Below are 18,498 nucleotides of genomic sequence, written 5' to 3' on the forward strand. Positions count from 1 at the left end.
TAACATAGAGTAAGCAATTAGTAAATGCTTGTTGACTGATGACCTAGCTAACTAAGCTCAATCAACAATCTATCTATTATGCCCAGGATACTTCTCCTACTGAAAGACATAGGTGCTTTTAAACAAATGAACACACTTTACATATAAGGAGCATAATATAAACATATTCCTGGCATATCCATATAATTTTAACATTAAATATTTGAACTTATTTTCAGAAACTGACTTAATTCTTTTAATTTTGGGTGGAATATTTTTCTGAGCCTTCATGGAATATGTATGAATGGAGCATCTGCTGTATTTATATACAAATATTCTTATTCTCAGAAGACTATACTTTCTAAAAAATATCAGACTTTCTTTTTATGGATGACAATCCATCCAAGTTATCTTTATCTGAAACATATTTTCAGCATGATACATATTTTAACATGTATAAAACAATTTTATCATTATTGGTATCTGGCATTCCTGGAAAGTCATTTCTTGAGAATAATTATGCCCTTTAAAAAAAAGTCTTCATTATCATTTTCCTATCTACTTTCTCTCCTTTTCCAGAGCCTGTCCTGGCAGCAAAAAAATAAAATAAAATTACAGTTAAGCAAAAATAATCAAGTATAGCAACTGGATCTGACTTCTGCTACATTAAACTTTCATAGCTGTCAGACCTCTGGATTCATTAATAGTTCTTATATTTTTTCTGATTTCATCTATTGCTTTTATTTTCATTGTTATAATTAAGTAACATTTATCAAATTCCTCTTATGTGTCAAGGATAATGTGCTGAGACATAAACAAAATAGTCCCTGATCTCATGGAGCCTACTTACCTTTGACCTAGTCATTGTATTTATTAGTTTTAGTCACTTTGCTGTACATCACATTACAATTTTTTCCATTTTTTCTAATTCCATATAGTTATCATTGATTGCATTTATAATGGAAAAATTATTTTCCATTTCATTCATATATTACTTTATTCAACTTTACTTAATCAATGGTCAGTTTCCAGTTTTCTTCTAATAGAAAAAAAAAGGTATTATGTATAATGTGGTTTCATTCTTTCACTTCCTTGGGATATATGCCTAGCATCAGACTAGTTTAGTCAGTATTTTAATATAGTTACAAAATGTTTTCTTGAATGGGTCGGACCAATTCACAGCTCTACCAGTAACAGATTTGTGTCTATCTTCCTCTTCACATTATTGACTATTTCCATTATTTATCATGCCTTCTAAACTTGTTTTATTTTGTATTTTTCTTATTAGTTAATCTGAAACATTTTTTTCATATGGTTTCTCTTTGTTTGCATTTCTTCCTTTGAAAATATCTTGCTCATACCCTATCCATAGGGAATCAAGTCTTTGTCTTAAAAGAAATAAATAAGACAGTGATTTGTCCTTATAGTAAGTGAAAGCATTATTAAAATTAGTGAGTACTGTTAAATTTTTCCCCACTGCATTTGCTGCTCATAAAGCTTTTCTTATAAACTTTTCTATTTTCTGCAGTAAGCTGAAAGGAGATCCAGATGTTTAGAACAGAATCTTTCTGTACCCTTGCAAAGTGATGGACAGGAATTATAATCAAATAATATTTATGTGTTGTGCTTTCTTAACATGTAGACACTATCTCTTAGGTATGTAGAAAAGTTTCCTTTTTATAGCATAATGGCAGGATTTTTTTGTTCATGTGCTAGTTTTTCAAAGGAGTCTTTCTATGTCATTGCCTAAAGAATTTAGGTTATAATAATCTTCCCATCAGAAAGGACTGGAAAAAAATCCTTATCAATTTATCATAATTGGTTTATAACCCTTAGCTTTAGCATAGTGAAATGGGGAAAATATTGGCCTGAGGTTTAGTGCTGACTTTGCATTCTGGGACTAAGATATATGACTTTAGGCCATTAGAAGCAAGATACCCATTAACAAATTAGAAAATTAGAAAATCTTATAGATATGGGATAGGATATAGGCTTTCTCTGGGCCTCAGTTTCCTCATCTACAAAAAGATAGTTCTCTAAGGTCCTTTATGGTTCTAACATTCTATGATTGACTAACAAATTACAAAAACAAATGCACAGACTAAGAATTTGTGCCTCAGAGAACTAGGAAAGACATATTTTGCAGTTGTCCACAAATGACATTGCAGTTGATGTATTGTTAAGAACAGCTGTTAGAAAACAACTATAAACCTGAAACAGTGGTTCCTGGCTTACATTCTATGGCTAGCACCATACAATGAGGTGTTAGTTATAAGTGACCTAAGGAAAAATCCCCTCAAATTCTTACTGAGTGAATGACATCAGGACTCCAGATTAATGATAAAGAATGTTGGGGCTTGTCTTGCTGCATACTAAATTCTATCTGCTGAATGCTAATTTGGAGCAGCTAACATTTCCCATTGCAGTGCTGTGTCCACTGAACCCCCAGGAAGAAATAAGGTACATTAGCTATATATTGAAAACATGAAGAAAAAATTTACATTTGACAATACTAGTTATTTTTTTTTTGCTTTAAATTGAGCCTTCATGGGAAAGCAAAAAGCAAATGTCATTTATAATCAGACTGGTATCCTTATAGTTTATCAGCAGCATCATCCCATGAGCATGAATATAATAAAATACCTCTAGCTGTGACACTTTATGTCTTTTGGTTTGACAGAAAATATTGCTATAGTATAGTTGACTAAGATTTACATTGGGTCTAGCATTGCCATTGACTGAAATTATGCCATACTGCCTTTATTAGGAAGTATTTTATGAGATGCCATGGATTGGAAATGCTTAGCACTGGTGAAAATAGACATTTTTTCAGGGACATAATGGCTATCAAAGGGACAACTAATGCATTCAGGAATCTTTATGGTCATTATATGCATTTTTTTAAAAATACCATGTGATAACTAGGCTCTATGTAGTGCTTATTTATTTCTATTCAAGGGAAAAAATTAGATGATGTAAAAATAAAATATATTAATAAAAAGTACTTTTGTAAATATGTCTACTTTTAGATGAGCAGAGGCAGCAATGTTTCTGTCTCAAAAGACAGAGATTAGGGAAGCAAAAAAGTATAAACCACTTCCTCTCAGAACACTGAAGATCTAGAATTTGATATGACCCTGATTTTTAGGCCAAAATTCCAGCTCAGATTCATGCATGGCTAAGGCTACATCCCAAAATAGTGTGGGAGAGGGTACTACAAGAAACTTATATGAAACATGCATTTCAGGTCTAGTGTTGAAACCTTTTGGCACCAAATATGGTTCTTGATCTTCTAATCTTTATGTACTGGCATCTGAGACAAGGCAGTCCTTTGTCTATAGTCTCAGTCTATCCAATGCCAGACAACATTTACAGACTGATTCACAGAATCACAGAATTTGAGAATTATATATCTCAATGTCCATTTAGTTCAGCCCATACAAGAAAAGAATTTCTAGTACAACTCACCACGCAAATAGTTGTCCACTATTCAAAGAAAGTTTGAAGAAAAAAAATATTGTCACTCAAAAATGCTGTTTATATAAAGTACATTTTAAATTTATACATATTGTCACAATATAATGAATAGAGTACAACATTTTATTCTGTTCTGTCATCACTTCATATGATGAGGAGTGAACTCTAAGAAAACACCAAAACTGACCTTCATATTCAACAATTTCATTTCTGTTCAAATTACCCAATTTCTGGTTCATATCTCTCAGTTTTCAGGCCTGTTGTGTTTCATATTCTAGTTGCACAGTCTTTTTTTTGTAATTTTTTTACTCTAATTCCTAATTAAAAAATAGTACCTTGATCTCTTTATTGACTGGGAGCTAAAACTGATTTCCCTGCAATGATACTACTTATAAAGTATTGGGGACCCTCAGTGTTGTGTTCATTCCATACATTTCAACATCTGTTATCCATTTTTCCATTTTTTTACCAGATGTCAAAGAAACCTCATGTCACTTCCCTGCTTAAGAAGGCTCTCCTGGCATATATTAAATATTTTATTAGCTCACAGTCAATTGTTATCCTTCTATCAACCAGCTACATTCTTGAAACTGTAACGCATTTCCAAGGTGAAATGTGTTTGGAAGGGAAGTGAACTGTATATATGAGAAAAACACTTCTATGTTTTCTAGTGTGTAAACATATAATTACTGGACTCTGTAAGTTCCAGAGAAATTGAAACCATATTTTTAATGATCAATTTAGAAGAAGTTTCTCTCAACAATCCATTACTGTCTCTAATATTTAAAGTACACCATGTGCATGTAATAGTCTGTGTATCTAGAATCAAATATTTTTTATGTCTACCAAAAAATGCCTTAGAATAAGAGAAAAAGGCAGGGAATGGAAGAGGAAAGCAATTAAAATTTTACATTATTCTCTATCCAAGTATTTCTAACTTGAAAAGAGATGTTCAGATAGTTTTCAATGATCTCCAACAAATCTTCCCATCTTAAGAGAATTTAAGCTAACATGAATCATAAACAAGGAAAAAGATGCACATTGATGTTAAAATAGGGTTTGAGGATTAATATTCTAAAAAATAGTCCTTCCAGGGGATGGAGCCAAGAGGGTGACAGGAGAGGTTCGTCTCTTAGGTGCTGTTTCAATTTATAAACTAAGGACTTTAACTAAATTTTCGAGAGACAGAATCCACAGAGGGATCCAGTGAGGCAGTTCTGCAACACAACATAACCTGGAAAAGAGCAGAAAGGCTCTGCTCCACAGGGTTGGAGGGGTAGCCCACCAGAGCAAAGAAACTTCAACCTCCCAGAAACAGCCCCAGGGCTCTGGTAACCGCGGGGGCAGTTTCCTGACCTACACTCTGGGAGCAGTGGGCACAACTTGGAGGATCAGTGGGGGGACCTATGCCAGAGCGAACATGTGAAGTCCAGCCTTCAGGGCACTCAGCAAGTAGCAAGGCCTTGGCAGCCCAGATCCAGGAACCAGAAGCAGGAGCCTGTAAGCAGGAGCCCCCAGGGTGTGAGTGTGTTAGTGAGTGAGCCTTGGGAGTGGAGTGGCGAGAGACTGCTGAGCTCTGTCCTCTTTCCCTGGAACAGGGCGCTAGGGTTCTGACCACATTCAGATCCTGATCACAGTCTAGGCCCTAGGCCCCCTATAGAACAGCAGGACCCCCCCCCCACCTCAGCCCCATGGCAGAGGGGAGCGCATATGGTCATTGACAGAGCAGGAGGGAAGACAGAGCCTCACACATGGAGATCCTTGTGTGGGGGGTATCCCAATAATACTCAAAAACTCAATACCCCAAAACCAGGCACAGGCTGGAGAAATGAGTAAGCAGAGAGAAAAAAAGAGGAGCACCCTTAAGAAATACTTTGCCTATGATCCCAAGAAGGATCAAAACACTCAATCTGAAGATGAGGAAGTACAAGCTCCTGCATCTAAAGACTCCAAGAAAAACAGAGCACAGGCTATGACGGAGCTCAAAAAAGACTTTGAAAATCAAGTGAGGGAGATAGAAGAAAAACTGGGAAAAGAAATGAGAGAGATGCAGGAAAAACATGACAATGAAGTCAGTAGCTTAGTCAAGGAGATTCAGAAAAAATACTGAAGAAAATAACATGCTAAAAACCAGCATAGGTCAAATGGATAAATCAGTTCAAAAAGTTATTGAGGTGAAGAATGTTTAAAAAGCAGAATTGTCCAGATGGAAAAAAAGAGATAAGAAAGCTCTCTGAGGAAAACAAATCCTTCAGATGTAGAATACAACTGAGGGAAAAAAAATTTAAAAAAAATCTAAAAGGGGCGGCTAGGTGGTGTAGTGGATAACGCACTGGCCCTGGAATCAGGAGTACCTGGGTTCAAATCCGGTCTCAGACACTTAATAATTACCTAGCTGTGTGGCCTTGGGCAAGCCACTTAACCCCATTGACTTGCAAAAAAACTAAAAAAATAAAAAATAAAAAACTGAGGGAGGCTGCTGATTTTATGAGAAATCAAGATACAATACTTCAAAACCAAAAGAATGAAAAATTAGAAGAAAATGTGAAGCATCTCATTGAAAAAACAACTGATCTGGAAAATGGATTTAGGAAAGATAATCTAAAAATTATTAGAATACCTGAAATTCATGATCAGGAAAAGAGTTTTGACATCATTTTCAAAGAATTACTACAGAAAAATTACCCTGATATCCTAGAAGCAGAGGGCAAAATAGAAATTGAGAGAATCCATCGGTCTCCCCAAGAAAGAGATCCAAAAAAAAAAAAACAACCCCCAGGAATATTATAGCCAAGTTACAGAACTCCCAAGTCAAAGAGAAAATATTACAAGCAGCCAGAAGGACACAATTCAAATACCATGGAGCTGCAGTCAGGATCACACAGGACTTAGCAGAAACTACAATTAAAGCTCGTAGGGCTTGGAATATAATATTCCTGAAGGCAAAAGAGCTCGGATAGCAACCAAGAATCAACTACCCAGCAAAACTGAATGTCCTCTTCCGGGGAAAAAGGTGGACTTTCAATGAACCAGGGGAATTTCAAATGTTCCTATTGGAATGGCCAGAGCTGAACAGAAGGTTTGATCTTCAAATATATGACTCAGGTGAATCATAGAGAGTAGAGGTGAAGGGGAAAATATGAGGGACTTAATGATGATGAACTACATGTATTCCTGCATGGAAAAATGACATTGATAATACTCATATGAACCTTTTCATTTAATAGAGCAGGTAGAAGGAGCTTTTATAGTTGAAGCACAGGAAAGAGCTGAATTTGAAGATATAATGTGGTGTAAAAATGGAGTCGATGTCTAAAAGGGAAATGTAATGGGAGAAAGAAAAAGGAGAGGTGGAATGGGCTAAGATGTTTCATATAATAAGATTCTTTTATTACAATGAGCTATTGCAATCATATGGAAGGAGGGAAGGCAAGGGGGAATGAGGGAATCTTCGCTCTCATCAGAGGTAGCTAGGAGAGGAAACAGCATATATATACTCAATGGGGTATAGACATCTGGAGTAAGAAGGAGGGAAGGGGGACAGGGGGAAGGGGGGTAATGTGAGCAATGGAGGAGAGGGTGGACCATGGGGGAGAGCGGTCAGATATAACACATTTTCTTTTTTTACTTCTTGCAAGGGGCTTGGATTGGATGGCCTGTCCAGGATCATAGGGCCAGGTGGATGCTGGGCCTAAGGGGTGGTATGTGGGCTCAGGGCCTCTTGCTCCCAGGGCCAGGGATCTGTCTGCTGCACCACTCAGCTACCCTTTAGCAGAGACACAGTGAAAGGAGAAAGAAAATATAGTGTATATAGTAATGGAGAAGTATGAATGGAGGGAGTTGTGATCAGCAATGGCAATAGTGGAAAAATATGGAAGTAGCTTTTGTGATGGACTTATCCTAAAGAATGTGATCCACCCATGACAGAGCTGGAACACAAAGTGAAGCACATTTATTATTATTATTATTATTATTATTATTGTTATTATTATTATTATTGTTATTATTATTATTATTATTCATTATTATTTGGGGGGGTTGCAGGGCAAATGGGGCTGGGTGGCTTGCCTGGGGCCACACAGCTGTGTGATTCTTGGGTGTCTGAGGCTGGATTTGAACCTGAGTGTTCCTGGCTCCAGGGCCGGTGCTCTGTCTGCCACCTGACCACCCCTAATATTTATTATTATTATTATTATTATTATTATTATTATTACTATTTTTTATTTGGGGTCTTTTTTTTGCTTTTTTCAGGGCAATGGGGTTGGGGTGGCTTGCCTGGGGTCACACAGCTTGGTGATTGTTGGGTGGCTGCGGCTGAATTGGGGCTAGGGTGCTCCTGGCTCCAGGGCTGGTGCTCTGTCCACATGGCCACACCTACCTATTATTATTATTTTTTTATTTAAATTTTTTATTTTTTCTCTCTCCTTTATCGCTCATGGGGGGTCTATATTTTTTGGGGGGAGTGCATATTATGTTTACTCTTAAACAAGAATATTTTAGTAATGTATAAAAAAACATCATTTGTACAAAATAAAAATAAATAAATAACCAAACAAACAAATAAATAAATGAAAACCAAAAAAAAAAAAAAATAGTCCTTCCTCAGGATCTTCCCTAATCATTGCCCTCCAGTATATTTTTGAAGCAAACAAAGGGAAATCTTCATGAAATCAATAAGTTAACCTTTCTCAGTGAAGCAGAGTGGATCAGAGTACTTTAAGAGACAGCAAAGGAAAGAAGCAGTCAGAGCCCAATCAGTTCAGGTATGGAGCTGGAAATGATTTTTTAAAGGGCTAAAAGTAAAGTAAAGACTAGAATTATTCTTGTTTCAGCATTTTTGTTATCACCCTTCATCTATTTCTATGTTTTACTTAAAAGGAAAATTTAAATATGCTCCCATATTAATATTCTTTAATAGATCGCAAATATTTGAAAAGTTGCATGCCAATCATTTAATAAGCATTTATTAAGCACCTACTATGTGCCAGACATTGCACTAAAGCTGAGGAGACAGAGAAAGGCAAAGGACAGAATTTTCTAAAGAAACTCACCTGTAATAATGGAGGCTGCATGCAAACAACTATATACAAAAATGATACATAAAGCACAAATGGGGATAAATTTGAGATGCAGACTGTATAGATAGGTTGAATGTTAAGAAATAATTAGTATATTTAGTGATTAAGTTTGGGGAAAGGAAGGGGAGAAGTTTCCTTTTTTGTTGTAGGGCATGGGACTAGGACTCAGAATAGAAATAACAGAGATACATTTTGATTCAATGTAAGAAAAGCATATTAACTATGGAATGGGATCCTTCAGCTGAGTCCCTATAGATGGAAGTGAAATTTTGTCAGGAGTTCATGCTTCAAATAGGAATTGGATAATATGAATTTGAATGTCCTTTCTTATGAAGGATTTTTAAAATTCTAATTACCTCAAGTTTTTTAAGACCCCTTTCAGAGACTAGCAAAGAACACATTGACAAAGCCAAGGACATATTTCCTTTCCTAGGCCTGATTTAATTCAAGCTCCTTTCTAGCAGGAATTCTCTTACCTAAAATGGAACCATTAATGACAGAATATAAAATAGTAAAACCAAAGCTGATGGATAGACTTATTTTATTGGTTGGTTATGGGTAAAGGAATAATCAGAATATTTAGAGTGATTAAATTACATGAGACAAGATGCCATGAAATCATAGTTACATATAGCCAGTGACTCCATTAGCTTTTCCAAATGATCTGATTAGAACACATTGAAATTTAATAACACAGAATAACACAATGTATTAAGTACCTAAAAACATTCATGATATTTCTTTTTAACTAGGCTATTTGCCCATTCTTATTTTATACTTTGCTGTTACACCTTACTCAAACCAAAGAAATGTAATTCTGCATCATTTTTTCCTTCTGAAGGATACTTGTACTTACTAATGTGAAATTACTATCATTTTAGCTGTTAAAACAGAAAAAAAGAGAACTGGATAATAGATTTATATGGAGGATCTTTCAGGTGCCTTTTTTATGTGATTCATTAAACACCAATTATTGAAAATGTCATTTGTATTTAACTAAAGGAAATCCATCATATATTCCATAATCTTCTCCATATAGTGAGCATTGAAAGAAAATCAAAGAAAACAGAAAAATTAATCTGCACCCTGAAACTGAGATTTGTAACTAAATTCTTCATGAAAAAAATTAATCTAAAAGTGAGAATTGGAATTATTTTATTTTTTTAACAAAAATACTTTCTCTGGTACAGTGTAGTATAGTTTCTAGTATCTATATACTGTTGATAGTTATAAATTCATTTTGGGTCTATTTTTTAATCAAATTAATCCCTAATCCTTCTGCTAACAATAATTGTAGGAATATAATAAGATTCTCAGGTAAAGCAAAGTTGCGGTCCTTACTTTTCCTTACTATTCTTTCTGTACCTAATCAGTTCAATCAGTTGCCAAGTTTGTTGATTTTTATAATATAAAATATCCTTAGTTTCTGCCCCTTTCTCTTGATTCACATGACCACCATGCTAGTTCAGAAACTCATCCTCTTCATCTAGGCTACTGCAATAACCTTGTAATGGGTCTTCTTGCCTCAAATATCTCTCCTCTTTTTAATATATCATTGACACTTCTACCAAAGTAATATTCAAGAAACTAAAAACTACTCCTAAAGCATTCCCCTATTCAAGTTTCTCCAGAGATTACTGATGTTCCTTAGATCAAATAGAAAGAAACTCTTCTATTTGTCATTTAAATCCTTTTACAATCAGAACTCAGTCTGGTCCAATCAAACTGATCAACTTGCTATTTTCTCAAAAGAAAAATCACCTTTTAAAGCTCTTAGCTCAGTACCTAATACACAATAGGTGATTAATAAATGCTTTCTTGCCTTCTCATATGTAACCTTCTAGTTCCTTTCTCTGTGCCTCTGTAAAAGCTTTCCTCTATGCTTGGGTTGTAGCTTAACTTAAATGCTTTCTCCTATATAAAGCCTGGTTGACCTTTTAGTCTTTCCCCTCCTACCCTGCAAATTACCTTGTATTTAGTTTGCATGTATTTTGTATGCACTGATAAGTGTGTATGCTGGCTTACCTGATAGAATGTAAGCTCCTGGAGGGAAGAAATTATATGATTTTTTTTGTCTTTGTATCCCCAGAGCCTCACATAGTCATTCAGTATACTTTAGTCATATAATAAATACTGTCAACAAGGATTTAATAAGTACCTATTATTTACCAGATATTGTAGTATGTGTTGGGGGATACAAAGAAAGACAGTTTCAGTTGATGTTAATCAATGGAGAAGAGGTGGACAAGGAGTTAAAATAGGTTAAATCTTAAAGGAAGATCCAGAAAGACTTCTTGTAGAAGTTGAAATTTATATATCAGGATAACATGGTCAGATCTGAATTTAGAAAATTAAATTTGACAGCTGAAGGGATGATAGAGGAGAATGGGAAGAGACATGAAACAAGGAGATCAACCAAAATGCTACTGCTGTAGTCCAAGAGTGAGGTGTGATGAGAGTGCGCCTTAGGGTCGGGTCTATCACTAGTGGAGAAAAGAGGGTATGGAGGAGCTGTAGAAACTGATTAACAGTTCCCTTGAAGGAAAAACTATTATTCCTAGTTATTCATTGTGAGTCTTTCTCTCTTCTACAGGGCATCTGTACCACGACTACTGCATTTTTGCACTTCTTTTTCCTAGCTTCATTCTGTTGGGTACTGACAGAAGCGTGGCAGTCATACATGGCTGTAACAGGGAAAATTAGAACTCGACTCATAAGGAAGCGCTTCTTGTGCCTTGGATGGGGTAAGCAAATGTATTAAAAATGTATACTTTCCATATCTCATGAAATTGAGTTTAGAGGGTCAGATTTTGAAATAGGACCATCACCAATTTTTACAAATTTTATCTTTGGAGTTATTGGGAGATAGAAATGCTATAAATGATAATAGCTAATTCTGAAAGTCTGTTCATCATTTGGGAATTGAAAATAAGGAATCAGTTTCAAATTACCTACATAGTTAGCCAATTACAGTTTTCCCAGTACACAAGCTATAGGACCTGAAACTCAGATATGCAGAAAAGGAAATGGCTTCTGCCAATTTATTTTCCCCTAGAAATATAAAACCTATACAATTCTTGAAGACACTTGGCCTTTATATATGAGAGTTTAGGTATAAATCCCAATTAGGTGCACCAAAAAAATGCTATAAGGAAAAACCTGAAAGTGATTCAAAAACTAATTTTATATCAAAAATAAGAACCCAGCTAGAGAATAGGTGGGATTCCTTGTTGATGGTGGGTACATGGAGAACTCACAGATGAAAAGGCACTGGATGACAGACTGAATTGATTTTTTGCTTCAGTATCACTGAGGAGGGCATTAGGGGCTTTTCTGCTCCTAAATTTCCTATTGGCAAAATAGATAGATTGAAGCTATTGACAATATTTGAAACTAAATTTCCAAATCAAATATAACCAAATCCCCAGAACTAAGTGATTATCTACTAAAGTATTTTGAGACCACACAGAGAATGAAATTAGGGGAACTGACCACTGTATATAAAAGATGAATGCAATGACAAAGGCTTGGTAAATTCACACATCATACTTAATAGTTGGGAGGATTTCAGAGAGAAATTAAAGAACCCTTTAATAGTGAATACCATGCCACACTGGACATTCTGGTATTGTTGATATTAAAGGGCAGGATTATGGAAACTTTATATAGCCAACATTCCTGAAAAAGTGCTTTCTACAAATGTAAATTGTGAATATTATTTATTGTATTTCATTAGGAGGTTGCCTATGTATCTAAGCAAAGGAGAATTTATTTAATTTTTTTAAATCCATTAAGGTTATTAAAAAATCACAAATGAATTAGTGAGATTGTATAATAAATAGAGAATCCAATACTTCTTGGAATGAAAAACCATACTGATAGGGTTTCTTAGGAATTCCTACTTGAATTGATTTTATTTCATATCTTTATTAATGATCTGTAGTACTTATGAAACCCCCAAGTTTGTATAACACCAAATAGTTGTGCATTATACCCTCTCCACAAAAAGAAAAATTCATATAGGTTTTGAATTTTTTTTAAATTTATTTTCTGTATAAATATTTTCCACTACTAAAAGACAATTTTTTAGAGCATAGACTTTATATTTTTTATGGATTCTCCATATATGGAGAAATGAGCAAACTAAACTAGTCAGTGAATACTTTTTGAATGGAGGAATGAATGAATGAAGAGGCTATCTGGTGGGAAAAGATTATTTGAAGACTGTTCTACATTTAAAAAATGCCAGATGAGTTTTGATGTAGGCAAATTATATGCTTAAAGTTATGAGCCATTAATCATGCTGCTGGAGAGAGAGCAGGAAATCATTTCTCATTTTTCCCTCCTGAGGATCCACTAGTAGAATATAAGTACCTTGAGGGCAAAAATGGTTGTATCTTTTTGAGTTTGTATTTCCAGATCCTAGCTAAATGAATAAAATAAAAACTTAATGCTTGTTACATAAGTGAATGTGTGAATGAATGAATGAATTAATGAGTGAAAGTCTTTCCAGTGGGAGTCTATCTTTTGAAGAATAGTCTGAGTAAAAAAAATTAAAAGTGATTGATGATTTTTTGATAAGTGCAAGAGTAAAGGAATCCTTATAAGGGTTGCAAATCCAAAATATATGCATAAATGAAGAATTAAGAACTTTCATTTCTCATTAGTATACTAGTCCAATGTGAGTATGAACAAAAAGGCCACTCACACAGTCCAGAGGACTTTCCAGTTCTAGAATTTCAAAAACATATAGTAGAATTAGAACAAATCTAGAAAGTTCCCAATTTGATTTCAAAGAACATTTGAAGGAAAATTCTATCTGCATCCAGAGAAAGAACTAATAAAAAGAACTATATATAAATCAGGTATGAAATGAGAATGCCCACTATCACCAATATTATTCAACATTGTACTGGAAATCCTAGCAGTCTCAATATAAAAAGAAAAATAATCAGAATAGAAAATAAGGTAATAAAACTATTTGTAGATATCTTTTTGTAGATGATCTGATGATATATGATATTTTTTTCCTAGAGCAGGGAGGGGGAGGGATTATGTGATAACTTTTAAGGAATAGCATGTTATACATCATAGATTTGCAGTTTCATGAGCAATCATCTTTTTATACTACATTATATATCCTTTTTATTCAATAAATTAAAAATAACATTTATAGCTAGTCAAAGAAATTCAAGCAGAATGTTCAAGAAGGAAGATGAGAATCATATGAAAGAGTAAACATGAGTTGAAAGTTTACAATTGGGAAAGATAAATTTTGAGAAAAGACATGAACAAAATCTATAAAATCATTGATTATATGACTAACATAAATATAGATTCATCAACCAAATCCTGATATTCAAGGAGAAAAGGGACCCCTCTTTGAAATTTGAATGAGGTAAGTTTCAAACTCATAAAAGGATGACATCACACAAAGTATCATTACCCCAAGAGATAATTCAGGAATCCTTATCAATGGGTTCCAAAAAATTTGGACAATTGTACAAGTAGAATAGACACAAATGCTTGCTAAGGGAATTTGTTAAGCAATTAACCTTGAAGATTGACATCAGAGAACATACACTGTACTTTCACCCCATTTCTCTTGGTATTTCATTTGCCAAGAGACTATGAAGCTAAATGAACCATAACTGCATCAGTAGAGAAATTCCTATGTTCCTATATTTCCATGGTGGAAAGTGGATGATAGGGATTGAAAGTTAGCACATTTTGCTCAGTTTGTGATTAAATGAATATGTCATTGATATTCTATTTCATCACCCATCTGTGTTTTGCCTGCTGTCTTTGAATCTGTAAGTTTTCTATAAATCAGCATAAACCTACTCTCTTTCTAAAGAGAAAGGGGGGGGGAGATAGAAAGAAACATCAAAATTATTATTAGTTCATTTTAAACCAATATCAAATAAAGTAGTTACCTAGAAATCAGAGCAGTGCTCTAGGTTGAAAATCTAGTTGTCTCTTTCATATTTGCAGATTTCAAAGAAAGCCTGTTTCCTTCCAGAATCATGTTTTACAAAAATAGTCATCCACAGACAAGTCTTTCATTTTCACTTCATTCAGTATTTCTTAGGCAAATTGTTTATTTTGAACTGAAACAATTTGGTCTTTGCTTTCCTTGCAGGTCTACCAGCATTAGTAGTGGCCATTTCAGTAGGTTTCACCAGGACGAAAGGATATGGCACGGATCACTAGTAAGTCCATCCACAGTGACAAATCATGTTTGTAATAAAGCTAATTGTCAAATAGGCCTCATCAGTGGTAGTTTCCCAGTACTTAATGACTTACATTTTGTGCAATGACTAACAATTGCAGAAATTGTCTTAGTATAGAGTTAAGGAAGAGATAATAAATGCACAAAGGTCATAGATTTAGGGTTGGAGGGCTTTATGGAGCTTATATTCACTATAATTATTTTATAATATCATTACTGTGTCCATTCATTCTGTTTCTTATGTTATTTTGCAATAAAGATGTCAAAATAGTAAGGGACATGGTACTTTCTGGGTAATATCAATGAAAATTTACAAATGAATAAATCTTGGCACATTTTGACTTCAAATGTCAATCTGATACAGAGTTTACAATGTCACCATGAAAACACCATTTGCATATTGGCATCAAGCCTATGTTGTCACATTTGTCAAGTCTGCCAAACTATAGTAACTACATAAAATAATAATATAGGGTTCAATAATTTGCTTTGGCTCAGGAGCCAGTTCAGAAATGATGGCACTAGATACCAAATAATCCATATTTAAAATTGTCTTCAAATGATGAAATCCTTCTTGATCTGTGTTTGAAGGTATGCATGTATGTGAGTGTGTGTGTGTGTGTGTGTGTGTATGTGTATATACACATCCAAGAAATGAGAAAGGAGAGTAAGATACTTCAGGACTTCTCTGCACCAAATCTAAAGCCCTCTCTAATAGAAGAGTAGGATTTTCCTGAAGATTACTGGGGAAGGCCTTTGAGATGGAAGATTTAAAGGAGAAAGCAGTATTTGGGGAGGAAAAGTAGCTTCCTTAAACTCTCCACCAGTACCAAATACAGTGATGGAGAACAGGACTTTTAGGATGCATGATGGACAATAGATATGATCAGGTTAGGAAATGTAAGAAACATGGAATATGGAAGATGGACATGATCAGAGCAGGGCAGATAGGGGCCATGGAAGTTCAATAGAGATGATCAGATTAGGATATATAGGAATACAGAAGATAGAAATCATCATAGTGGGACATGGAAGATGAGGATAATCAGAACACAGAAATGAAGAGGCAACTATTTGCTCCTATTAGAGTTTTGCAAGGAGTAAACGTGGAGAGATGGAAAAAATAGCCAATCTGAAAGATTGTTTTGGGTGTTGTGGCTTATAATAGGACCTAATACATTCCTCCTAATTCTTAATTCCTACACTTGGTCATGTAACACTCATAGGCCCTAGCCCCCAGTCTTCCAGAGTAAAACCATATTTTAGAAGGGAGTTAAAGATAAAGAATTCCTGTTACTTGGATGATTGAAAGTACAGATAAATAGCTACACTGCCTTATGATCCTAACTGTTGGTACTTCTATCATTTTCTTAGAAAGTTAGCTGAAGTCAATACTGCACCTCAAATTCCCTGCAAAGATCATGAGGCAAATGGTTCAATGTTGAAATATTGATCACACTTTCATGTTATAATTAAATTTTTGTTGTCCAAAATACTCGAACCCAGGATGAAACTTCTAGGTTCCATGATAGTCTGACATTCAGAATCTGAATATTAAGGGAAAAAATGAGAGGATGATAAGTGTAAGTCTCATTGTAAAAGAGTAGTCTTTCTGTAGCCAGAAGGACTCATTCCATTGTCTCATTCAATGATATGAATTGTAAATTAGTGGAATTTCATGTTGATATTGATATTTTTATGTAGTGAACATAAATTCATCTACATATATTTTTATTCCCCTCTAATTTTGATAAAGAATCAGAAAGAGGGGAGAGAAGAATGAGAAAAGTAGTTGGTGAAAGGCAAGTTTTAAAATGCAAAATTCCATTGTTTAATTGAAAATAAGCTAAAGGTGCAGCATCAAGACTATTAAGCCCTTCTAGTCTTTTCAAAGGGACTGTTGATAAGTGTGAGGAGATGATTTAGGAGCCTTAGATCACTCTTAGGGAGTTGGTTCCCTATTTATGTGCTGCACAAACTAAATGTTTACAATTTGTTCCTCAAGCAATTCTGTAGTAATCTATTTTAGTAGTTATTATATTTTCCCCATTAAAAATAAGTTCATTTGAATATTAAGCATACAGAGTAGGAGGAACATGAGGCAAAGCCTACCATAATACCTGTCCTCAAGAATGTTACAAATTAGGATAAAGAAATTATTTTGTTAAGGGATCTATTATTTCACCAATGCAAATACTCTCTCTAGTGGTACAGACTATAACCCAGTCATTACTTTTGCTTCTAAAAAACTCTTATCTATGGTTCCATGACTGACCCACCTTTTCTAATCTTATATCTCATTGATGATGTTCTTTTCACTGCTTCTCCTGTCTAATTCTTTATTTATTATATTTTGAATCCTATATTCTCTCACCAAGTGCTTCTCTATTGCCCTTTCGAGTGAAATTTTAATTTTTAGGAGGAAGGGAAAGTGAAAGGAATTATCCAGGCACCATACTAGATGATTTTTAAAATATCTCATTCTATTCTTACAACAACCTTGTGAGGCAGTTATTAAGCCCATTTTTTGGTGGAGAAAAACTGAGGCAAAGAAAGGATAATTGACTTGCCCAGGGCCACACAAAGTATATGAGAACAGATTTGAATTTGGTTCTTCCAGATTGCAGGTCCAATTGCACCTGCTAGCTACCTCTAAAAAACCTGCAACTCAACAATACAGCATCACTGGAAGGATATGGATTTGGAGAAGATAAGTTTTTAGTTCTTGGGGAGGGGCAGCTAAGAGTCATTAAAAGTATTGCATGACTCCCCTTCCCATGCTTTTCTTCTTATTCAATCCTGGTCCTAAGATATTGTCCATTTACAGTTCCTAGACAAATTGTACATAGTAAATTAAATAACTGCATAACAAAGTCTAGAGCAGTGGTAGCAAACTCAAAAAGATATGGAGGATATAGTTGCTACAAGCAGCAAGTTGGATTATTTCAAAATATGATATTATAGATGTTTTATTGTAGTTTTAATGTTTTCCAATTACATTTTAATCTGGTTCAGGCCATACATGGGAGACTTGTGGGCTACATGTTTGACACCTCTGGTCTGTACCATAGCATTCTTCATTCATGCTTTTTCTTATGTAGAGTCAAATAATGAAGTTAAATTCTTTTGAATGATTTTTTCCAAGTTCTACATTGTTCTAGGACTTCATATGGGTAGTACAATGTTATCCACAAAAAAGGATAATCTGGAGAAACTCATCAGCTAAACATTTGGAAATCAGATTTTGCTTTAGAGTTTGTGCTAGAATCCTACATAAGAATGAAAAACATATATCTTTTCTTATTTTAGTTCTTGTATGATTTCAATAAACAGAAAAGTGTTGAACAACTTATTTCTCTTATTACATCTTTCAAGGAATCATGTTTGTAGTATATTCATAGAGGGAAAGAATGTTAGAGGAGAGCCCATAAATCAATAATTTTCTCTACTGAATTAAATGTTTAAATGTCAACAAATAATAGCTCTAGGAAGATCTATTTTATAAACCTTTGAGTCAGATGTTTAACTATAGAGGGGATGTATGTAATAGAAGATTGTTTTCATGAGCCTATTTTTCCTTTCCCTTGCCTTTATGAAATGGGTTCTTTAATGTGGGCATAGATTATTGTCATAAAAATTTTGGAAAGGTCTTATGTATTAATAATTCATAGATCATAGATGAGCCCTCAGAGACCCATGAGTCAAACTCCCTCATTTTACAGATGAAAAAAA

At 34.5% G+C, this 18,498-nt stretch overlaps 1 protein-coding gene across 3 annotated transcripts in view; it reads left to right on the top strand.

Annotated features, from left to right (window-relative positions):
- Positions 1-18,498, top strand: part of ADGRB3 (adhesion G protein-coupled receptor B3) — a 909,716-nt gene that overhangs the window by 813,770 nt on the left and 77,448 nt on the right. For all 3 annotated transcript variants that reach the window (XM_074237293.1, XM_074237296.1, XM_074237295.1), the window contains exons 21-22: positions 11,128-11,278; positions 14,677-14,746. In XM_074237293.1, the coding sequence (XP_074093394.1) occupies positions 11,128-11,278; positions 14,677-14,746 (221 nt within the window). The remainder of the gene's footprint in view (positions 1-11,127; positions 11,279-14,676; positions 14,747-18,498) is intronic.

This window comes from Macrotis lagotis, chromosome 5 (genome assembly GCF_037893015.1).
Source record: "Macrotis lagotis isolate mMagLag1 chromosome 5, bilby.v1.9.chrom.fasta, whole genome shotgun sequence".
Classification (NCBI taxonomy): domain Eukaryota; kingdom Metazoa; phylum Chordata; class Mammalia; order Peramelemorphia; family Peramelidae; genus Macrotis; species Macrotis lagotis.